We start from the raw sequence: 25,920 nt of genomic DNA on the forward strand, positions 1-25,920 counted from the left end.
ATAGAACGATTTTTAATTCTAAATTTAACTATGCCTACCCCCTTATGATAAGTGGATAGTCTACACATCGAAATTAAAAAAAAATGTAAAGAAAGAAATTCAAATTCCATCATTTGTCTCCTTCTGTGGGCTGTTCAGATTCGTAGTTCATAGTTTAAAAAATTTGTAATTTAAGTTATTACGCCCGTGTCATCGAAATCACACATATTTTCAACGTAGAATATACTTAAGTTGATTTTTTAATGATAATTTCCAAAATGTGCTTCAGCCTTTTTTACTATAATTTCTAATAAACTACTCTTTTCTGTGATCCAAAAAATCTGCATTTAAAAAATTTCTACTAAAGTTACCTTAAATGTAATATCTTTTAATTTGGTAATATTAGACAGCTATAATTTGTTTACACCCATTACGCAAGACGGATATGTATTTTTATATTCCAATAAAAAGAATCGTGTATTTTATTCATTTTGTAAAAGATCAATGCATCTTTCCTATTTTTTGTGTATTTTGGTAAATATGTGCTACTTATATTTGTAATTATATAGACACAATGGCTTTAAAGGAGTATTTTTGAAATCTCACTTGCCATTTCTCTATCCTTGAAAACTAAAGACCATTGCTGATTTTCGATTGGAAAATCTTTTCTGTTGACATATTTTCTGTTACTCTAAATGTGCACAGGAAAGATGTATGTCCACATAAAATACTATTAATAATAAAAATATATGTTGTAATGTCAAAATATATTTTTTGTTTATTTGTGTATGCTTGCGCTTGTAAAACTAAACTAACAGCTTCTTTGCTATTTTATAATGACCAAAATAAAATCAATATATCGTATATATCTTGTAAAATTAAATGTAGACTAATGTTTCAGATTATACTAAACATATAGCATTTTACAAGTGTCAAGTGGTTTAAGTTATTACCTTAAATAACGAAATCTTAGCTTAGCTAGCTTTTTTACATTGTTCAAGCCACATTACCCTATTCAAATAGATCTGGGGTGCACTAAAGCAATGAAGAGAAGAAAAAACGAAGACGTGAGACAAGTAGAGCTAAACAAGATGCTATTATTAACTAATAATGTGCCATTATATCTATAAAACAAAACATTGATCGACATTGATCATCATCACCAGCAGATGATTTACATATTAGCTTCACCGGCTGCGAGGCGGGAGCTAATAACTGCGACACAGTTTATACTTCTGCAGTTATTACCGATTAAAGTTGCTATTGTTATGTATAAAATATTAATTTAATAAATATTATTATTATTTTTATTATGTTTCTCTTTTAAGATTCACGGGTTCAAAAGAACCCGGTCCTTTGGAAGGCTTGCGTGGGGACACAGGTCCAACACGTAGAGGTCCTTAAGAGAATATACAAATGTTTTACTGTGACGAATCAGCCGGGATCCATCGCTGGGCAACCACAGGTTATAGCCCAGAGATGGTCGCCGGTTAATGCGTAGGAACTATGGAAAATATGGAAATCTAAACTAGGACTATGGAATGGAATTTGAATGGACTGGCTATTGGATGAGACTACTGGACGTCCGCCTTTACAATAATCTCAAATTGAATGGTTGGTGGACGGTGACTCGCCTCCCACTAGATGGGCCCCCACAAAGCGGCATAATGCTTCGGGCGCAACATCGGGGTGGTCGGCTAAGGGTGTAGAGAGAAGCAGCAGCAGAGCTCACCATCACGAGGAGCTCGTGAGCGGGATTCCCCGTTATTACGCATTACGTTTGAGCACTTCCACCCTTTCGAGCATATAGCTCTTGTGCTCCACTCTGTCGGCCAATAAAGGAAAGCCAGAGGCGGGGGATAGATTACAATTCATCTCCGAAGGACTCAGGTCCACGGGGACGCCACTCCCCAACAGCTCGCCACAAGCTGCCCTGCGGATTTATTATTATTATTATTCTCTGAAAATTATTGTTGTAAATATGGATCAAAAGTTCAACCAATCCGTTTTGGTGGATTAAAAATACATCTTTGTTAAACACTTGGGTCTTTCTTTACTACTCGTTGATTATCAGTCGCTACAACTTACGACAACATCTATCTGTTCTATTTCTACAAATTTGAGACATGATCCCTTACTTAAAGATCTGATTAAGACACAAAGAGTTTTTTGAAAATGAGAAAACTTAATTTTATCAATGAATGAATGAATGAAAATGAATAGATATTGTTTAGTTGGATTAGGACTCTTTCTTATTGTTTTAAGAGGCTAGTATTTGTTACAGTATCATTATCGTTACGTTAACATTATTTATAAATTTATTCATTGTTTAAACAAAGATTTTAAGTTTAGTTCCGTTGAGTTATGCAGAAAATAACTGAAACTATTATGAACAAACAAATAATGATAAGAAAACATGGATTAATATACTTGCTACTCAGTACTTGTAAGAAATTATATATTTTTTTCTATTTATTACCTTACATTTTTAAGACTGAAGGAATCTGCTGTATGAATCTGACATTTACTAGATTTTTTAAATTTTTTCGTGACAATATTGATGTCATATCGTAATCAAGGTCGTTATTAACCAATACGATTATTATTAGAAGTAGGAAACCAATCAAATACATGTAGCACTAATATTTTATACTTTTCTGTAGAACTGTGTCCGTTCTGTGGTCATCAAAAAAATTATGCATCGAATATCTTTCTCGAAAACGAATAATGATCTGATCTCATTTTTTTCCTGTATTAGGTTTATCTATAAGAATTAAATGAGAGTGATTTTGAACAAATATTTCACTTTTTTTTTCGTACACATTTAGGTCGCGATTTGTGTATGACCCATAGAAAGCCATTGCTTCAGTTTTTTTTATCAAAGACTGGATGAGGAAAAAAGCATAAGCGTCTGCCTCCCTTGAAGTCTTTTATTCAATTAAAATATTGCCGCGTGTGGGCACATGAAAATATTATTGACAATACGTACTTTATTGACAATATTATTGTACGTGTTTGGCCAGGCTTATAATAACCCTATGTTCACAAGGCCGCGCGGTAGGCCCGGCGTGCGGCTTGAGATTGTAACAAATCAATGTTGTTTGTCCGCGCGGGTTCGCGCGCACCGCCGTGTACCACGCGCAAGATCTTGAGACAAGATCTACTATTCTGTATAGACCTGTTCAGTTGAATCGCGCGGTTTGAGGCGGAGGGACGCATGGAGCTATGAAAATTAACCGAACCTTAATGTTACTATCACTGTTTCTTTTTGTGAAATGCAATATCTTACAGCACTTTACAACGCAAGCATAAAAAAGTCAAAGTCTTAAGTCTGGAATGTAAAGACAAGCAAGCTTAAGAAGATGTTTAACTCAAAATAGGGTGAACCCAGTATCGTCATTGCTTTCGATGACGACGTCCTAGTTTGCGGTATAAAACTCAAGCAAATAGCCTCCTCCGTGTTCATTCGCGATGAATGTATACACTAGAATGCCGGGTACAAGCCGCCGTCACGTGAATAGGAGAGCCGCGCGGCAGCGCGCCTCGCCGCGCGTCCCTGTCAGCGTAGGGCAATTTTACAATTGGTACAGTTGGCAGTATTGTATTACACCGAACCAAATAAAATGGCGAATCTTATTAAGCGAAATCGATGCTGAGCCTTGTTAGTCATCATTGCGTTTTCAAACATCAATTAAATGTATTTCAATTTGTTAAGAATGCTCTAAATATACAAAGTAAACATGGAGTTTGATGAAATTGTGGTAAAGGAGAGCCCGGGGTTATGCCGGTGCTGTCTATCCGAAGGTTGTTACAAAGACTTGGGTACTGAGTACGTTTGGATGGAAGAGGCCGAAATTTACGCCGATATGCTGTTAGAATGTTTTGACATTAGTGTAAGTAGTATTACTTACCATCCTTTTTATATAATTATTATTTCATTTAGGTTTATGTAATATGCAAGGTAACATATATTTCTATTTTGTTTACATAATAAAAAACAATGTAATGTTATAGGAATTTATTTAATTTATCTGTTAAACTTTTTATATTTATATATTGCCTATTGCAATGTAAGTAAATACAAAATCATACAATTTATGTTCAAAAATCTTTTGTGCAATATATTATTTCCCACTGCTAATGCTAAGGATAATGTTTTTCGCGCGCATCTTGATGTCTGTATGTATTATTCTTACCTCATATCTCCAGAACCGTTGAACGAATTTATATAATTGAGGTATCTTTAGATTCGTCTTAGCAGCCCAAGTGTTCTTAAAGGTGATGTTAAATAAAAATAATAATGGCTGTGGGACTCCATTGGACTTAGTGATAATTTTTTTTTTTTTTTTTTTTTATATTTATTATTAGCGTATACAAACTTACTTACACTAATAATGTTATATTACGATCTAGCCATTACGTTGACTAATGAGTAATTTAATTTTAACCTACTTTTATAATAAACAATACTATGCTAAGATTGTGTCCATCGGCACTTTTCTTATTGTCTCTATTTAAGGGGAAGACACTTAGTTAATGTGTTCTTTATATTTACGATTACACTTTCACCACTGAACTGTTATGCACTACACTAACTCGAAAGGTTTAATTCTTTTGAGTCTTCTCACTATGTCCGTGTTGTCGAGGAGCTGGATTGCCTCGACATTTACATGATGATGAAGTCTGTGTTCGTGAGCTTCTGCATATTTCTTAATGACTTTATCAACGAACTCTATATTGAGGTCCCTGTGGAGGTCGTCGTTTCGAATATACCAAGGAGCACTATTACTCTAAGTACTTTATTCTGGAATCGCTGTATGATATCTATGTTACTTTTTTTGGTACAGCCCCACAGATGTATCCCATGCTAGAGTAGAATTTCTTCCAAGCAGCCAGTACATCCTATTGTATCGCATTTCTAACTCCTCTTTTTTCTTTTTAACATGAGCTTTCCAGCGTAGTTTAGCATCCAGCGTCATGCCCAAGTACTTTGCTGTATTTTGATATGGTATTATTTGGTCATTAATGAATATGGGGTGATATTCATCTCTTTTGTTAGTGAAGTTAATATGAACCGACTTTGTTTTATTTAATTTAATTTTCCAATGTTTTGTCCAATTGTGAATTTTGTTCATAGCTTCTTGAACTTTTTTGGCTGCTTCTGCATGAGTTTTTCCTACTGCCATTATGGCAGTGTAATCGGCAAAAGTTGCGATAGTATTATTTTCTAGCTGAGGAATATCATAGGTATATAGTAGGTAGAGAACCGGACCCAACACACTTCCTTGTGGTACCCCTGCTTTGATTTCTTTGATGTCAGAAAAATAATTTTGTTGTCTTATTCTAAACACCCTATTTAATAAGTATGATTTAATTAAATCTACATATTCAATGGGCAACACTCTTTTTAGTTTCAATAATAAACCTTCATGCTATACTTTATCAAAAGCTTGTGCAACGTCAAGAAAGATAGTAGTACTGACTTCTTTATTTTCCAATGTTTTCTCAATGAGGTTTGATATTCTATGAACTTGATCAATGGTTGAGTGTTGTTCTCTGAAACCAAATTGATGATCTGGAATGAGTTTCTTACTCTCCAGGATTGGCTTGAGAATCACTGTTGAATCTTTGTATTTGCCGTTTTAGTTTTTTTGTGAGATAATTCAATTTGTTCTTATCTCTCGGGGATCTAGATTGATGCCATACCTTACGCTGATGGCGCTTTTCCTGAATAAGCATTGTGATTTCTCTAGGATAGGAATTTTTCACTTGTCTCTTTTTAATATACGGTGTACTTTCCCATGCACACTTCTGTGTAATCTTAACAAAGTTATCGACTTCCATATTTAGTTCTTCTGGAGTCTTCAGCGCTATTTTTAGGTTTATTTTGCTGCCCAAGTTGATTCTGAAGATCTCCCAATCTGTGTGCTTGTTCGTTAGTGTTGAAGTTTTATCCAAGTGTAAATTATTTTCATTTATTTCTAAATATATTGCAGAGTGATCTGAGCTCATATCATAGCTTTGTTCAATTCGTAGGTAATTTGGCGATTTTTTTTTAAAAACAAAAAATCGATCAAGTCAGTAACTTTGTTCGGGTCAGTGGGCCAGTAAGTAGGAGATCCTGTTGAGGTTACGTCACATTTCTCTTCACTTACTGCACTCATTAGCTCTCTTCCTTTTGTATTACTTAGTCTGGAGCCCCAGTATGTATTTTTGGCATTAAAATCACCGCCAAGTACGAACCTATCTCCTAAAGTTTGAAGAAAGGCCACGTACTTTTCTCTTTTGGTTTTCGTGTCTGACGTGTCTTGGTGGACAGTAAATTGCTGCTACCGTGATTGAATATCGTTTTGTCTCTATTTGAATTGCCACAGATTGGATGTCTGGTTCTTCACATTTATTTATTTCCTGATGTTTGATACGGTCCCTTACGAGAACTGCACTGCCACCTCTACTTTTATTATCTGGGTGTAGTGCATGGTAGAGTTTGTAACCTCTAAAATGTATGTAAGATTGTTTGGTAAAATGTGTTTCTGATACTCGTATCAGAAACACATTTTACCAATTTTTTTAGAAAATATAGACCTGTGTCTCGACACAGGTCTATATTTTCTACATCTAGGACTACTTGCAGTTCGTTTTGTTGGTTTAATAGTCCATTGCAGTTCCAAGCCATGATTTTAAGTTTTCTAATCATTTTTTGTGTCTGGGTATTGCTGCTAGCTTAGTGCTATTTTCGATCTCTTTTAAACGCTCATCGAAGTTGATCATGAGCTTCAAGATTTCATCCAGTTTGTGCTCTTTTGGGTTGTTTTGTTCGTCTTCACTCTGTATTACTATGGGTTTTCCTCTAGTAGCTTGGGCAAAAGACAATTTTTTATTTAAACCGGTCGTTATGCTATTTGCTTTGTTTGTAATAAGCTCTCTTGCTTTCGACTCTTGCTGTTGTTGCACAGGTGAAGACTTTTTTAGTGTTTTATTACGCATTTTTTGCATTTCTTTGGCGATCATGCAGTCTCTGTAATTAGCAGGGTGTGGTTCACCGCAGTGTACAAATTTGGGGTTTTCTGTAGATGGTTTTGTACAGTCTTTGGTAAAATGCTTACCAGTACACTTGACGCATCTAGGCTCTTTGGCACAGTACTTTTGTGTATGTCCATAAACCTGGCATCTTTTACACTGGAGAATCAGTTTTGTAGATCGGAGGGGTTGTATTTCAATAGTGCAACCTAGGATATATTTTATTTCATAGATCCTTTTAATTTCTTCTTCATTGCTGAAAGTAAGAGTGAACATGTTGAGCGGCTCCTTAGTTTTCCAGCTCAATTTGTTTACTGCATCCTGTATTTTGAAACCTTTAATTTTAAGATCTTCAACAATTCTATCAGGCTTGCAGGTAGAGGGTAATTTCTTTACTATTACTCTAATAGGTCTTTCCTGCTTATTTTCATAAGAGTGCCAGAGACAATTATTCTCTGTCAGCGTCTTTGTAATGGAGCGATACATTTCACCATCGCAAGCATTTATTTTGACACTTCCGCCATTCAACATCTTCACAGTGAAGGTGCCAGCGGTGTGTTCTATAGACAGAAAGTCATAAAAATTTTGGTAATTTTCCACGCCGTCTACTATGATAGGAGGTGGTGAGGCGATTTTTCTGACATTTTCTTTTATTTTATTTTTGGGTGATAGCTCAGGTGACGCGTTCAATTTTCTTTTTTTTCTAGTCTTTACCCTAATCCACTCCGTTTCTCTCACAAGTTCTTCTTCATCAGTCTCATATTCGGTATGTTGTGGCGCAGTATCCATATTTGATGTTGATGGAACTTGCATTGGTTTTTCTGCAACACATTGTAGCTGTTGCTGTAGAATTTCTATTTGTTTTTTGAGATCTTCTACTAGATCTTGCAGTTTTATTCGCTCTTCTTTTTCCTCTCGGTGGTGACATTGAAATTCTTTAAGTCGGGTATATAGCTTATGTTCCAATTCCGTTGTTAGGATTATTCGATCTTTCGAAGGTGTACTCATTGTTTAGGTTTAGGTTAGGTGTAGGCTAGTAATAACTTCGCCTTAACAATATGATTTGTCGTTTGAGCAATAATTATCTAGGTCATCGTCTCCGTCCGGCCGCCTCGACGACTATGTTGTGCTGCGTTAGCACTTTGCACCTCTTAGCGAAAATCGAACGATCACTGGTCAAAAGAATGTTGTTTTCAAATACCACAATATGGGTATCAAATTCATTAACTCAAATGTATATTATAGATTTCAAAAATGTATATCATGATTATCATTACCGTAATAGTAATAAAAATAATAAAATGAGAAAGTTGAAAAATATAGACTTTGCTCTTTTACTTTCTGAAACCAGTGGAGTTCCAATGCGGCATGACCGGAAAAGAAAAAAGGGATCAAATATTTACATACCCTAATAATCCTAATGAATCCTAACAAGAGTGAAAGTAAAAAAATATTATTACAAATAAAAACCCTGACTGCATAAAACTAAAAAGAAAAAAACAAGCCCAATAGTTTATTAGGATTAACAATCGGGATCTATAAGTAATTCTTCAATTAATTAAATCTTTACCAGGAACCCTGCATAATTTAAAGAGGTTTCCGACTGTTGATCCTAATAAACTATTGGGCTTGTTTTTTTCTTCTTATATCATGCAGTTGGGGGTTTTTGTTTTTTAAATATTTTTCTATTTATAATTTGTAAAATTTATCTAATGAATCAAATTCCGTTTCGATTATGTTGTAATACCCTCTCGGGAAAATGATAAATGGTAAGTAGTGAAGTGTTAGGTACTGCTAGTATACAATGTCTCCTTCGCTCGGTATATGTGGGAGATTTATCAATCTAAAAAAAATACATTATCAGAAATTCTTACAGATATCACAACACATAGAAGGGCCAAATGGTCCAAACCGTTTTATCTGTGAAGTCTGCATAACTCGTCTCCGAGATGCCTGCAACTTTAAAAAGCAAGTGCTGGAATCTGAAAAGAAGTTCATTGATATGCTTGGCAGGGGTGAATTTAAGTCAAAAGGTTAGTTTTTTAGCTTAAACTTAGTGTAAAGACTGCTCCATTCTGCTTTCTGAACAAAGCTTAAGGGGCTGATATACAAGAACATTATCTGTACGGTTCTTTTATACGGCACAGAATGTTGGCCAGTACTATCTCAGCACACTCAAGAGCTTCACGTCGCGGAAATGAAGATGCTGAGGTGGATATGCGGTCTGACCGCATTCTTTCAAGGTATTCTTGGGACTTTTTAGTGGATAAGCTCCAGAGAGCGTCGCCTAATATGGTTTGGCCACGTAACTCGCCGGCCTAAGATCTATGTCGGATGCAAGTGCATTGCGTGGGGTCATCCTGCCCTAGGCGCCGCTCATAAAGGGGCGCCAAAACTATTTAAACATACATATGAAATTGCCCCGGTATTGTATTGTATAAATGTATTTTACCCCGGGCGCGTCAACTGGCACGCTGGAAACGCCATAAGTTAAGAACTGAACTGAACTGAAATAAGTAACTGATATAAGTATAAAAATATTTGAGAATAAATGAATGTAAACAGCTGTAAATTGTTATATTATATTCTGAACAGTGACTTAAATTGAAAATGGAAATATGATGAAAGAATATTTTTCGTGTAGGTACTTTTATTGAATGTTTTTATTTTCGCATATTATGTATATGGTGTTAGGTTGTTTCTGTGGTGAATTTTGAGATCGTCATGGTGCATGGGCAAAAGGGTATGAATTATTATTTATTAATATTTTCATTTCTTCACCAAGGCAAACGCACAGGGCTGAATTCTGCTACTCTAGATGGAATGGGATGTAACTGAGGATCGGAAGTGTCCTAATGGTAATGGAGTGTTTTAACACTTGGTTTCCGGGTTTTCTCTGTCTACCTTTGAAAGCTTAAACAAATACAATCAGTTACCAACATACATAGACTAATAAACACATTATCCTCCTCTGCGTCACACAGTCGGATAAAAAGATAGTAATTAGTAATCAATTGTTATTTTCAGTGATAGCATATCAAGATGAAATGAAAGCTGAGGTACAATCTGGTATGGACACAGAAGTAGAATTTCTTGAGGACGATATTGATTATGATGGTTGGCTTTTAATTTTTTTTTAAATAATTATATTTTATTTTAAAGTTTTGTTATTTATAATAATAATAGATAAAATTAGAAAAATCATTAGTATTTCGTTTGGCGTTAAATAATGTATTTGGCCCCTGGGCGTACCTAGAAATATTTTCTGGAGGGGGCCATATGTTTGTGTAAATGTTTTTTTCTCAGTGCAATTTTTTTGTTGGTGAAATTTCTGGGGTGGGTCCAAGACTATTCTAGGGTGGGCACGGACCACCCAGTCCCTCCTATTCCTACGATTATGACTGAATTCACACTTAACGAGCAATAAATTATGGTTAATCAATTGTGTTCAATCTTAGTTCTGGTTATTGTCTCTCTAACTTCTGACAAAGAAATTCGATATAAATGTAATATTAATGTACATTTTCATATCTGTTTCTGTCTATAATTTTATTTAAGGCCGTCGCGAAGTAGCGTCATAGCGTCTCACTGTACGCGACGGTCTTTGGTTCGATTCTCACTCGGAGGAATAAATTATCATCAATATACCTGAAAGTGGCATTCAACACGAAATGTCTATCTCAGAGATTGGATATAACGTGTGTATAGTGTTTTAACATTAGATGCCTATCCTGCTATGTGGGAAAATTAAATTAAAAATACTATTTAGTATTCAAAATAATATTTCTTTGTATTTTTTAGATAGGCCAGGCAATGATATGACGGAACCAAGTATATCTGAAGATATAACGGTAGAGACTTTACCCATTAAAAGCAAAAAGGGAAGACCCCGTAAAAATGCAGTCAAGCCGGAAAAGAAAAAAACTAAAACTGAGGACAAACCTAAGTCTAAAATTGTTAGAGGTATGTATTTGTTTTTTTTTTATTTATAATTGAAGATTTGAATGAGTGAAGGTGATAAAAATAGTGAGGTAATAAAAAAATGAGGAAAAATAATAAAAAAATGAGGAAAAATAATAAAAAAATATAGTTTTCTTAAAAACAGGATCAAGATATATAATTTTTAAGAAACAGAATAAAAATAAAAAAAACCTTTTTACAATGTAAAATTCTAATATAATTTTAAATATCAATGGATTTTTAAAAAAATGCATTTTAAAGATGTATAATCTATATATATAAAAGGGCATGCTCCCACTGTCTGAGGTAATAAGACGCACGCACAGCCGTAACCGCTGTGCATAGAAACGTGAAATTTGAACAGATGATTAGTTTCGTAATTTAGACATTCACTAAGAAGGGATTTTGAAAAATTTTTGCCCTAAAGGAATGAAATAAGAATTCAAAGTTTGTATGTTTGTATGGTTTTAAAATCAGCACCGATTTTTATAAAATTTTAAATTTAGACTTTTAAAAATATTTTATTGAACACGTGTTTCATGGTTTTTTAGAATTTACCCCTAAGGGCGCAAATAAGCAACTGGTCTTATATATTATGCACTCTTACAAATATTAATGCTTAAAATTGTTAACAATATTTAAATAAAATTGTAATACCTTCATACATTCATGTCAATAATAATCTGTAGTCAAAATTTTTGTATTTTTTTGGACTATTTAAAAAAATACTTTATCACAGATACTTTTAATTTAAAATTTATTTACGAATTCTTCTGTTGTTTTTTTTATTTTTTTTAATACCTACTTAAGGTATTGATTGTTAACATTCAGTAAAACTTTTTTTATAGAACATATTTCAATTCCAATGACATTTCCTATAGACAACAGGAAGATGTCTGTACATCATTTGACATTTTGTTTATGTTGCTAAATATTAACCCTCTAATAATTATTATCACTAGACAGTCTCTAGTACACCAGTTAGATAATCACTGTAAGAAAATATATTTATATTCTAATAACAACTGAATTTAAGTAAAAATATTATTATGCACTTGACATTGGTTGAATTATTTATGAAAATAAAATAAAGGATAATGTTGTATAATAAGCATTAAACCAACAATAGTAAATAACATATTAAGCCTCTTTTTAATTAAAATTATAATAAAAAGAAAATAAACAAATAAATGAAGCAAACATTCTTAATAAATCTACTTCTAAATCCACATGTGAAAGTAGTATCAATAAATCAGCATTATTGAAATTAAATAGTCCTCCTTTTAGATATTGCCTCCATCCAAACTTTAACAAACAATTTTTTTATGAATTTAATGTATTTTGCTTATTCTAAGTTCCTAATTCATTATTTTGCTAAATATCAATAAAAATAGTCAAACAATTAGATTATGTAGTATTATTGACCGATTAATTGAAATTTGAGAAGAATACAGCTTGTATGGCATCTAAAATCGGCTTGTATATCGGAATAAAAAGAAACCGAGTGAAATAAGAAGATACAAAGCAAATATTGATTGAATTTAAATTTTTAGGTGATAAACGCCCAAAGCTGGCGCCAGAGGCCGTGAGTAAGTCCTCGATGTCCACGACGAAACGAAATCGTCTTATGAAAAGAAACGCTATAATCATTCTAGAAACTTCTACAGTTGTTCCATTTAAATGGCACAGACATAACTATCTTTGCTTCTTTTGCCACAAAACGTCTAAAACTTTAGAGCCATTAAAAGAACACACAAAGGTTGATCATAAAGATTCTAGTATTAAATCTGCCGTTTTATACTTAAAAGGAGACGAAAAAGTTAAAATTGACATTTCGACAGCAAAATGTCGGATTTGCAACAGAAATTTCGATGAAATAAACGACTTTGTAGATCATTTAAAGAATCAACATGATAAAACTTTTACGGACGCTGATTATGGTGTGATCCCATACAAGTTTCAAGATGATAAATATAAATGTGCTATATGCGTAAAGGAATTTGAGTATTTTATTAATTTGAATCAGCACATGAATGAACATTTCGGTCATTATGTGTGTGAATTGTGCGGAAAGTCATTTTTGAGCCAGGATAGATTAAGGTGCCATTCACTCTGCCACGCCTCTCGGTTTAAATGTCAATTATGTTCAGAAATCTTCGTCTCCTTAACACAAAAGAACAATCACGAAATAAAAATTCATAATAAAAAATCCACAGTTAAGTGCCTTTTTTGTCCAGATACCTTCCAAAATTACACATTGCGTAAACGCCATCATCACGACATTCACAATTTAGAAATATCTTTAATAAATTGTCCCGTTTGCGGTAAAATTTTTCACATTTTAAGTAAAATGGTCGCTCATTTGAAGGAAGTGCATGTTAGGGAGAAGAATTTCGCATGTACTATTTGCCATCAAAAGTTTTTTTCTCGTACCCACGTACAAAAACATATGATAAAGCATGTAGGTGAAAGGATTTATCAGTGTGAAGTGTGTAAAAAGTCGTATGCGAGGAAGCAAACGTTGCGTGATCATATGAGGATACACAGTGATGATAGGCGTTTTGTTTGCTCATTCTGTGATCAGGCGTTCGTAAGAAATTATACATTGAAATTGCATATTAAAGTGCATCATACTGATGCCCAATAAATCATTTGGTACTCGTCGGTACTGCATTTTGGAGCCAGTTTTTGAGACTATTATATTTTATTTTTAACACTCTTAAACGAAGGAAAGATAGTAGTGCGCGTCTTTTAGTAATTATCCAAGCGCATAGGCAAAGGAATCGAGTGTCTAATTATCATCTACAGCAGTGTTTCCCAACGTGGGGCCCACGCCCCACCGGTGGGCAATTTGATAATTAAGGAGGGCAATTAAAAAATGGACTCGACACGACTTTAACCCTTTCGTTTTAGGTTATTTAAATGCAATGCTAAATATCGGTGACAAATTTAACAAAAAAGGCAAATTCTTAAAAATATATATAATTTATAATACACATATACTTTCATTTGACGTTACTAAAATATCAACTGGGTAGTTAGAGTCGTCAAGTAAACTTCGGACGAAATACATATAAAATAAAATGAATATACTAAATGAATATAAAATAAAATCAATATTAAAATTATTTTGAATTTTAGATTTTTTTTAATATAGGTACCTATGTTTTAAAATTTTACTTACGATATTTTGATAACAATTTCGTAGTGATTTCTTCCTAAACTTATCATTTATATTTCTTAAGGAAACAAAACAATTTTTAAAGGTAAAAAATTATGTATGGGGCATAAAAGTTTTAGAAATGTTAAGGTAAGGTGTAAGGGGCATGGCCTAAAAAACGTTGGGAAACACTGATCTTCTGTCCCAGAAATCAACGATAAGCCGAAAACAGGTGATAGACCAAGTCGCGACAGTTATGAGAAAAATATGAAAAAAAAAACTTTGTCATGTATTTTTAATAAAATATCGGAAAAACCGACACCTGTGATGATCTTTCAAGTCCTAAGATTACAAATATTACTGTTTTTTAATTTTTGTCTGTAATGTAGTCATGACTAAACTTTCTGTAAATGACAGTTTAATATTGAAACATACCTGCATCAGTTTTCAATAAAATGTTGTGTTTTTCCAAACATTGCATTCAAAATAATAACTACACCCAACTTTAACCGACTGTACTGTAAAAAACTGTACTGTGATGTAACGAACTTTAAATGTACCCTGCGTGTAATATTTGTGAGACACCATTTTATATCACGTTTTAAATAGTTTTTCTTTTATTTTTCTTTTCTTAATGGTAAAGGGTACATTTACAGTTGAGAATTTTTTTTCAGATATAGAACCTCGGAAACTAAAAGGCAGCGAATCATCATCGATGCGTAGAAGGAAAAACCTTCAATTGCTCTTCAACAATACGACGGTTATACCGTTTAAATGGAGAGGCAAATATCTTTGCTTCTATTGCAGTAAAGATATTTCAGTATATTCGGAACTTAGAGATCATACTAAGTCCCACGGTAATTGTTCTACCAAAGATCATTCGTTGAAAGTTCTCAAAGGTGGACAGAATATGGAAATTAAAATCGATATATCAAAGCTTAGCTGCGAAATTTGTAATGAAGAATTTACGATTTTCGATGAAATTGTGACTCATTTGCTTCTTAAGCATAAATTGGAGTTCGATAGAGAAGTGAATATGGCTATAGAAGAGTATAGGCTGGTGGACTTAAGTTGTTTGCTTTGTGATGAAAAATTTACATATTTTGGCTATTTAGTGTCCCATGTAAATAATAATCATCCGAAAAATTGTTTAGTATGTGATAAATGTAACCAAAAGTTTAATAAAAAGCGCGATCTCTTCTCTCATATTAAAAATTATCACAGGGAGGGTGGTTATAGATGTGAGATTTGTCCACAAACCTTTAGTTCTCTTAATATACTGCGCAAACATAGAAGTAACAGACATCTTACTAGATGCGGCATTTGCCATTTACGGTTACCTTCTGCGGTATTGAAACAAAAACACATGGAAATAGAACATCCTGATGATGGTTCACTCCAGTGTCAGATATGTTTCAAAGATTTTCACACAAAACAAGGCCTTAAAATGCATTTACGTAAATGCAAAGGTGACATTTTCAATATAGCAATTAAGAAAGAAGAGTGCCAAGTAATGGACCTCGATTGTGACTATGAAGGCGTTAAAAGACCAAGCGTCAAACAAATTCGTGAGAATATTGTCACAGTTATAAATATGTCCACAGCGATACCGTTTAATTTCTATAAAAACAAATTTAATTGCTTCTACTGTTCCAAGGATTTCCCAGAATCGGATTCTATGAGAGAACACACAATTTTAGAGCATCCTACATGTGATGTAAAGGAAAAATGTATCAAAAAATGTCGAGAATCCGTCGCCTGTGTTAAAATCGATATTTCATCACTAGCATGTAAAATTTGTTTTGAATCAATGACTGATCTCGATACTCTTTTGGACCATCTCATATTAAAACACAGTGCGAATTATGATAAATCAATAACAACTTGTTTGCAACCGTACAAACTAATCAAAGATCACATGGCGTGTCCGAACTGCCCTACTGAAGTATTTCGTTTCTTTGGAACATTATTAAAACATATGAATAATAAGCATACTAATAATAATATTATCTGTGTATATTGCGGTCAGACGTTCCGAAGAGATCAAAACTTACGTGTCCATATATGGAGACATCATAGAGACGGCAGATTTAAATGTAATATATGTGGAGCAGAATGTAATATACCGTCGAGGTTGTATATGCACATGGCGAAAGCACATGGAGTCAGGGCGGCTAAGTGTCCTAAGTGTCCGGAAAGCTTCGCCACGCAGTATCTAAGACAGAAGCATTTGATCGAAGCACACGACTCAGGCCACAAATGTTCCTACTGTGGCAAACTTTTTACTAGAAACTCCTTTATGCGAGATCATATAAGACGAACGCATCTGAAGGAGAAGAATGTGGAATGTTCTATTTGTAATATGAAATTCTTTAATAACATTCTGTTAAGGAGACATATGGTTAAACACAGTGGCGAGAAGAATTTTCACTGTGACATCTGTGGTGAAAGATTTTATTGGCGGAAAAGTTTGCGTACGCATATGGCGCGGCATAGTAAACTCATCAATACTATATAGGTGGCATCCGAAGTATACTTATTTGATCTATGGCGTAGATGTTATATTTAAATTACATTACCAAAGACTTTTTTACTTTTTTTAGCTTTTTTACTTCTTGAGCGCTTGAAAATAGTTATAAAAGACTGTGATTATAACCGATACATTAGTAGTTAGATTAAAAACTTATAACATCTACATAAGCGAACTTCTTACGCCATCCAAGTTTATATACAGGGTGGAAGCGTCAGCGCTCCTTTTACGGAAACATAATATAGGGTAAAATATTTCAAACCATCCTTAAAGAAAATAATCAAGATACTCAACAGTTTAGACGTAGGATTTTTTTTTCATTTCACGATAAAGACGCAGTTACGCATAGATATATACAGTGGCGTAGCTAGGGTATTTGCTGCCCGGTGCGGCTCGGGGGACATGATGCCCCTTTCCTGTTGATGACTTCTAAAAGAAAAAGAAAAACGTAATCATCAACCTTGACTTCTAAAAAAAACGAAGCGATCGTCAATGTTGACTTCTAAAAAAAAAAACGAAATCATCGACGTTGAGTTCTAAAAAAACAAAGTGATCGTCTATTTTGATGCCCCTTTTATTTTGATGCCCGGTGCGGCTTAAAGGACTTGATGCCCTTTAAAATGGTATAAAGTCTAAAAAAACAAAGAAAAAACACACTAATCGTCGACTTTGATGCCCTTTTCCTGTTGATGCCCGGTGCGACCGCACCGCTCGCACCCCCCTAGCTACGCCACTGGATATAGACCAATAACGTTAACACATACTACTACAAAAATACTACTAAACGTTGAACAACTTTGAACTTTGCCGCCAATACCTACGACTCGTTTTCAGAATGAGGCGTGTGCGACGACTTTCCTTTGATAGGTTTATGTATACGTGCGGCGTTCGTGACAAAAAATGGTGTTTTATTTTACAATGATAATTTTATTATTTATTTTGTTTGAAATAAAATAATAATAATTGTATTAGGCTTTTATAGAGTAGTTCAAACTGTGGCTTCATTTAAAGTGGTGTTGATAAAAACACTATATATTTTTTATAATTATATTAATTATAAAAAAATCTTGCTAAAGTGTGTTATAATTTTTTTATAATTGTATCATAAACAAGTTCCCCATCATTCTGAATATAAGACAAATATCCGAACATACAGTATAGCATTTTGTTTTCAGATTGTAAAATGCAATCGGACGAATGCTCTACTGCACTAACGGCGTCGCAGCGTCAATGTCTCCAAACGTTATTTAACACTACCACTATCATTCCTTTTGAATTAAACAACGGTTTCGCTTGTTTTTTTTGTGCAAAACCGGTATGTCAATATGATGATCTCAAAAAACATACAAAATCTCATGAACTATTCGATATAAGACAAGTTTCCAACAATTTTTATTCAAAAATAATAAAGGTAGATGTGTCTGATAGTAATTGCGAAATTTGTGATATACAATCACATTCGAACATGGATTACAATGGCCTAATAAATCATTTAGCATCTGTTCATAATTTGAAAGATGATATTAGTTTTGTTAAATATTTTAATTTAAAAAGACTACAATGTTTGGAATGTAGTCAGTGTTTTACAGAGTTATCTCAATTGGAAATCCACATAAAAATTAAACATGACAGTAACAAAAGTTCAGTACACGTTCTGCGTAAGTTAGATTCAGGCCCAATTGTAAACAATTCGACAAAATACCACTTTTCTTGCCCTAAATGTTCAAAAATATTAACTTCAAAGTTAGGTTTTAAAATACATCTCACTAACTGTGGTGTTAAAAAAGAACCGCGGTTATTAAAAGAAAGAAATACTAGAACATTAAAAATTAGGCAAAATATAGCGTCCGTTATTAAAATGTCAACTGCTATTCCTTTCAAATTCTTCAAAAATAAGTTTCGCTGTTTTTATTGTTCAAAAGATTTCACAGATTTTGATAATTTAAAAGATCACAATGTCAATGATCATCCAAATTTTAGTGAACATTGTAAAGCTATGAAGATGATTAAAGGTAGAGATGTTAATGTTAAAATAGACATTTCAAATCTCACGTGCAAACTTTGTTTTGAAAGTGCACTTGAATTGAATGACCTCATAAATCATCTAATTTTAAATCACGAAATAAATTACGATAAATCCGTACATTGTCTGCAATCTTATAGGATTGTAAAAGATAATATTCCTTGTCCGATTTGCCCACATGCGGTGTTTCGGTACTTTAAAAAACTTTTAGAACATATGAATGAGTTTCATTCGGATAACAATATTGTTTGCGCTCAATGCGGCTTAACATTTAGGGGCCACCCTAATTACCGCGCTCATATGTCCCGTTATCATAGAACTAAAGCTTGTAAATGTCCCGACTGTAACATGGAATTTTGGAATTTGGAAAAACTTGCTCGTCACAGGGCTAATATACATGGCACAAAGAAATATAAGTGCACACAATGCGTAGAGAAATTTATCACTCAGCATCTTATGCGTAAACACCAAATTATCGTGCATGGCTTTGGACATAAATGTCCTTATTGTGGAAAAATGTTCACACGCAATTCTCATATGAAAAATCACGTAAGACGTCTTCATTTAAAGGAGAAAAATGTCGAGTGTACTGTTTGTCGTGAGAAATTCTTTGATAGAGCGCTTTTAAATGTTCACATGGTAAAACACGTGGGAGAACGAAATTATCATTGTGATGTTTGTGGCAAGAAGTTCTTGTGGAAGAAGAATTTACGTGGTCACATGTCTTCACATGAACGAAATAGCTGAATTTCGTAGAGTAGATTTAAATCGGTGTAAAAGTACCCTCATTCTTATGGTCATAAAATGTTTAGGCTAATTGATCATTTATACGTCTTTAAGGGTACATTTTACAAGCCGGAAAATTTATTTTCAGATATAATACCATCAAAGGTGCCTAATTCTAATACATTGAGGCGGCGAAATCTTCTTATTTTGTTCAACAACACATCCATAATTCCTTTCAAGTACCGGGGGAAATGTAGGTGCTTTTATTGCGGAGAGGAATTGCCCGAATATGCTGATTTGCGTAAACACACTAAAGCCCACGGTCCGTGCTTCGAAAACGATCGTGCTATACGATTAGTTAAAACTGATGACGCAGAAGTAAAAGTTGATATATCAAATATTGTTTGTGAAATATGCAACGAACCTTTTGCTACTTTTGATGAAATAATATCTCATTTGATTATAAAACACTCATTTTGTTACGACAAAGACGTCAAACTTACAATAATGACATACCGTCTTATAGATTTACAGTGTCTTTTATGCGATCAGAAGTTTAATCAAGTCAATGAATTAGTTGCACACGCTAATCATAAACATCCAATACAAAGTCTAGATTGTCAAATTTGTCATCAAAAATTTATCAGAAAACCATATTTAGATGCTCACATGAGACTAAAACATAAGAATAACTACAAATGTTTAAAATGCTCCCAAATGTTTATATCGCACTCCGCTCTTCAGGAACATAAAAGCAAATCGCATGTTGCTGTTTGTAACATTTGTTTTCTGAAATTCTCTTGTCAAAAGAAAAGATTAAAGCATATGAAATTAGAGCACGCGAATGAACCGCTCAAATGTGGCTTCTGTCTCAAATCTATGAACACAAAGTTAGGATTTTTAAGACACGCCGCTAAATGTACAGAACACGGCATGAATGGAGACGATATTTATATAATAGACGATGACGATGACAAGAAACCAGCTGTAATTCAAATCAGAAATAATATTGCCTGCATACTTAACATGTCTACAGCTATACCTTTTAAATATTTTATGAATAGATTTAGATGTTTCTACTGCCCAAAAAATTTCACGGATTGTGAAGAGCTTAAAGAACACACAGTAATAGAACATCCCGTTTGTGATATTGATTTTAAATGCATGAGATTACGAAACAGACAGGAAGGGTGTGTTAAAATTGATATATCAACGCTTTCTTGTAAAATGTGTTATAAAAAAATATCTAATGTAGAGTCTTTAATTGATCACTTGATTTCTGAGCACAAAGTTTTTTACGATAGATCCATAGACAGTAATATGCAATCTTACAAGTTAATAAAAAATAATTATCCCTGTCCGATTTGTAAGGAAGTTTATACACACTTCAGTACGCTATTGAGGCATATGGGCCAAATCCATACGGATAATAATAATATTTGTATGCATTGTGGAAAATCATTTCGAAATTTGCCAAATTTAAGAGTACACATTTCCAACCATCATAAAACAACGGGCACGTATAAATGTAATCGATGTGACCAAGAATTTTCCTCGAACAAGTATTTGCAAACGCATTTGGGTCGCTTACACGCAGTCAAAGTGTTTGAATGTCCGAAGTGTAAAGAAAAATTCACATCAAACTACACAATGCAAAGGCACATGATTAATATGCACAGTACGGGACATAAGTGCGCATACTGCGGTAAACTGTTCACCTCCAATTGTTTTATGTTAGATCACGTGAAACGCATTCACTTGAAAGAAAGAAACGTCGAGTGTCATATCTGCTATGAGAATTTCTTTGATATTCAATGTTTAAAAACTCATATGGTTAAGCACAAAGGTGCGAGAAACTTTCATTGTGATGTTTGTGGTAAAAAGTTTTTATGGAAAAAAAATTTAAGAAGTCATATGGCTTTACATTTGAAAAATAATTATAATACTCTATATATTTAATAAAAAAAATAATCAAACAATATATATGTACATATTATGAAATGTTTTTTCATCTAACTTAAACTATACTAAACTTGGAAAACATAATCAGAACATAATCGGCGATTAAAGTTCGAATAATTTTAAGTCAGATATTTATCATGAAAATTATATGAAGCTCGAAAAGAAATAAGAATATTTTAATTTTTCTTTAAATACAAACGTAACAAAGTCTGAAACAAGAATTAATTTCTTTTCAGATGAAAACATCCCATCCAAGTTACATAGTGCCAATAGATTAAGAAGGTTAAATCTAAAAATATTATTTAACAATACCTCAATATTACCATTTAAATGGCGTGGTAAATACATGTGCTTTTACTGTGGGGAAACCCCAAAAACATATGAGAAGTTAGTAGTTCACACTGAAGAACATGGACAATGTTCAGAAAAAGATCGAGCATTACAGTTAATAAAGGCGGCAGATGTTGAAGTGAAAGTTGATACGTCTAATATACTATGTAAGCTGTGTAAAGAATCCTTTGCGGACTTAGAAGCAATTGTAAATCACTTAGTTACAATACATCATTTACTTTATAATAAAAATGTAAAACTATCGATTATTCCGTATCGGTTATTCGATTTAAAATGCCTTTGGTGCGATGAAAAATTTACTTATTTAGGTAAATTAATAAGTCATGTTAACATTAGACATCCTAGTCAAAGCATATTTTGCCCCAAATGTAAACAAAAATTTAATAAAAAAAGAGATTTCGATACTCACAATCGTACTAAACATAGAACTGAGTATATTTGTTTGAAATGTTCTTGTAACTTCCTAACAAGTTCTGATCTTTTAAACCATAAACGAAATTGGCATCCGTCTAGGTGTAACATTTGCTTAAAATCATTTTTGTCATTTAATAAGTGCTTAGAGCATATTGAAAACGATCATGTAAGTACAGAATATACATGTGGTTTTTGTTACTATTCTACTACAGTGAAGAAATCTTTTGTAAAACACGTAATAGAATGCACAGAAAGCATTGAGATGCCCACACACGACATACAAATCATAAACAAAAGTCCAAAAGTGAAGCAAATTAGATATAACATGTCATGTATTTTTAACATGTCTACAGCGATGCCGTTTAAATATTTTATGAGCAGATTTAGGTGTTTTTATTGCCCAAAAGACTTTCAGGAGTGTGATGATCTCAAAGAACACACAATATTAGAGCATCCGTTATGTGATACAAAATTAAAATCTATGAAATTACGCCATAGACAAGATGGCTTAATAAAAGTGGACATTTCGACACTGTCCTGCAAAATATGTTTTCAAAAGTTACAAGATTTAAATACATTGATACATCATTTGAATTTTGAACATAAAATACAGTGTGATAGTTCTGCTACTGTTAACTTGCAGGCATACAAATTAATAAAAGATAATTTCCCATGTCCAGTTTGCGTGGAAGTATTTCGTTATTTTCGAACATTATTGTACCACGTCGGTAAAAGTCACTCTGATAACAAAAATATATGTGTACATTGTGGACTAGCTTTTCGAAATTCACCCAATTTACGCGCACATATAACTCGTCATCATAAATTGGCCAGCTTTAAATGCTCGGAATGCGATATGCGATTTTTTACAAATAATTACTTGCAATCACATTTAGGTCGAGCACACGGCACTAAAATAGTGAAGTGCCACGAATGTAAAGAAAGATTTAAATCTACCTACGAAATGCAAAGGCATAAAATAGAAACACATGGTTCTGGACACGAATGTTCTTATTGTCACAAATTATTCACTGGGAAGTCAGCAGTTAACAATCACATAGGTAGGACTCATTTAAAAGAGAAAAATGTCGAATGTACAGCATGCCATGAACGATTCTTTAATACACAGAGTCTAAAACAACATATGATCAAACATTACGGCGAGAGGAACTACCACTGTGATGTATGCGGGAAAAAATTTTTATGGAAGAAAAATTTAAGGGGACATATGTCTTCGCATACGAAGTCATCTGAAAATCATATAATGTTACAATAATATAAAATGAACTAACTTACAACTAACTTAACGAAAGAATAAATAAAATCATAAAACGAAGATTCTTAGCAAGAAAATTTCTTTACAGATGAAGTCCCGTACGACGTCTGCCCCTCTGAGCGCAGACGAAAAAACTTGCAAATACTGTTCAACAACACAACAATAATACCTTTTAAATGGCGGGGGAGGTATATTTGCTTTTATTGCGGTCAAAATTATAATGAATACCAATCGTTCAGAAAACATACGAGAGCTCACGGTCTTTGTAGTACAAGTGATCATGCCTTGAAGCTTATTAAAGGAAGTCATATAGAAATTAAGATAGACGTTTCAGAGATAGCATGTGAAATTTGTTACCAGCCTTTAACTAGTATTGATGAAGTTGTAGAACATTTGATAAATAAACACGAGTTAGAATACGATAGAAGTATAGATATACCTATACAGGAGTATCAGCTTTCAGATTGTCGGTGTCGAATATGTGGTCAAGAATTTCCTTATTTTGGCTACTTAATACAACATACTAATATAGTCCATCCCCAAAATACCGTTATTTGTGATAATTGTGGTGAAAAATTCAACAAAAAACGAGATCTGGCCATTCATATGAGACGCTATCACCAAGAAGGTGGATACCCTTGTGATGAGTGTCCAGATTTTTTTGAATCCTACACACTTTTAAGTAAACATAAGAATAATTTTCACTTTAGAAGATGCAAAATATGTCATTTACGCTTTCCGTCCTACACTCTTTTAAGGAGACATATAAAATGTGATCATTCTGAGGATAACTGTCCGTATTGCTCAAAAAAATGTCAAACTTCTCAAGGACTTAAACAGCACATTACAAAGTGCAGTAAAAGATGTCATGTAAAAGTAAAACAAGCCTTCGATGAAGAAACAATACAACCTAACAAGAAAAAGAATGTTAACCAAATAAGAAAAAATATATTGTGTGTTCTGAACATGTCTACTGCAGTACCTTTTAAGTTCTTCACGAAATATTCTTGCTTTTACTGTTCTAAAAGTTATGTGGAATTCGATGACCTCAAACAACATGTAATAGCAGCGCATCCAACTTGTGATCTGAAACAAAAATGTATGAAAAATTGTAAAGGGGAAAGAATATCGGTTAAAGTCGACATATCGTCGTTATCGTGTAGAGTGTGCTTTGAATCCATAGATAATATAGATTCTTTAATAGACCATCTTATAACTAAGCATGGAGCTGAATACGATAAAGCAACAACCGGATGTTTCGAATCATTTAAAATAGTCAAAGATAATATTCCTTGTCCAATATGTTCTACTGTTTTTAGATATTTTGGGTCCCTTCTAAGGCATATCAATTCTGAACATAGTAATAATAACAGAATTTGTGATTTTTGTGGTCGTAGCTTCAAAAACGTGGCTAATTTAAAGGTGCATATAACTTATGCGCATACCGGTTCGTGCGAGTGTGACGTTTGCGGCGTAAAGTATAAAAATCAATGGTGCTTAGGTCGACACAAAGCGAAATCTCACAACGCTAAAGATTTCCAATGTACGAAATGTTCAGAGCGGTTCCAATCACAATATCATAAACAAAAACATCTAATTAAAGTCCATGATATAGGTCATAAATGTTCGTACTGTGGAAAAATGTTCACGCGAAATTCTTTTATGAAAGACCACATACGTAGGACTCACTTGAAAGAGAAAAATGTGCCCTGTACAGTTTGTAATGAAAAGTTTTTTGATAATTATCTATTAAGGCTTCATATGGTAAAGCATAAAGGCGAAAGAAAGTTCACTTGTGAGATATGTGGTAAAGCGTTTTTGAGGCGCAGTAATTTAAGCGCTCACACAGAAATGCATAAAAAATATGGCCATGTTTAATCTGTAGATAATCTTAATTATAGTTTTATGTAGACTGATTATGTTTATAAGAACAAATTCATTTATAAGTATACTTATGTTTTATTGCAGATAACTTAGGTATAAATTACATTTAATTTAAATTGATTTATTTTGGTTAAGACTTGCCATTATATGATAGGTTTTAAGGCGTATATATTCGATAATAAAAATATGTAATTACTGCTTAATACTATTATTTTTAAGAATTTATAAAGCTTCGTAAAATTATTGTAAATAATAAATTTATGTAATATTATTGTATTTACATAAGGAACATACTCGAACTGATTAATCCCTCGTATTTGTAAGTAATATAAAATAAATATAATTTTAAAGTAAAGTTCTTCTCATTATTTCTACCACCAATTAACTACGTATTAAAACCTAATGCAAATAAATGGATTCTACTAATATAGCAAATGATAATAAGTTAAAATAATATTACTAATGTAAAAGGCCAAAATGTGTGTATATATCACGAAATACGAATAAATGAAGTTCGCAAGAGAGACGTTTAGTATAGAAATATATAAACCGCACATTTTTTTGCAGGTACAAAATTGTGTACAGTGGAGGACAAGTATAAGAAAACTGAAATGGTGCGTAAACTGTTACTTAAA

The 25,920-nt window shown here is 33.2% G+C and overlaps 1 protein-coding gene across 5 annotated transcripts; it reads left to right on the forward strand.

The window, feature by feature from the left end:
* Positions 1–3,079: 3,079 nt before the first annotated feature.
* Positions 3,080–25,640, forward strand: LOC146530539 (uncharacterized). 5 transcript variants are annotated; one of them, XM_085199917.1, is made up of 5 exons: positions 3,080–3,872; positions 8,876–9,032; positions 10,027–10,116; positions 10,801–10,962; positions 14,794–17,185. In XM_085199917.1, the coding sequence occupies exons 1-5, from the start codon at positions 3,720–3,722 to the stop codon at positions 16,635–16,637; spliced, it is 2,406 nt and encodes an 801-aa protein (XP_085056043.1). In that variant the 5' UTR covers positions 3,080–3,719; the 3' UTR covers positions 16,638–17,185. The 5 variants fall into 5 exon arrangements, with proteins under 5 accessions (XP_085056043.1, XP_085056044.1, XP_085056048.1 ...); XM_085199918.1 differs by lacking the exon at positions 14,794–17,185 and adding an exon at positions 19,547–21,577 and having other exon boundaries at positions 3,083–3,872; XM_085199922.1 differs by lacking the exon at positions 14,794–17,185 and adding an exon at positions 17,825–19,527 and having other exon boundaries at positions 3,086–3,872.
* The last annotated feature ends 280 nt before the right edge of the window (positions 25,641–25,920 follow it).

The sequence above is a fragment of the Heliconius melpomene genome, chromosome 17 (assembly GCF_056956725.1).
Source record: "Heliconius melpomene rosina isolate 202511_hmr_F chromosome 17, ASM5695672v1, whole genome shotgun sequence".
NCBI classification, from domain to species: domain Eukaryota; kingdom Metazoa; phylum Arthropoda; class Insecta; order Lepidoptera; family Nymphalidae; genus Heliconius; species Heliconius melpomene.

What these genes read in the sequence shown, in the direction of transcription:
- LOC146530539 (XM_085199917.1), top strand. Translation starts at nt 3,720, where the DNA reads ATGGAGTTTGATGAAATTGTGGTAAAGGAGAGCCCGGGGTTATGCCGG. An exon ending in TAGAATGTTTTGACATTAGT is followed by an intron (nt 3,873 to 8,875) that starts GTAAGTAGTATT and finishes AAATTCTTACAG; the next exon opens with ATATCACAACACATAGAAGG. An exon ending in GGGTGAATTTAAGTCAAAAG is followed by an intron (nt 9,033 to 10,026) that starts GTTAGTTTTTTA and finishes TGTTATTTTCAG; the next exon opens with TGATAGCATATCAAGATGAA.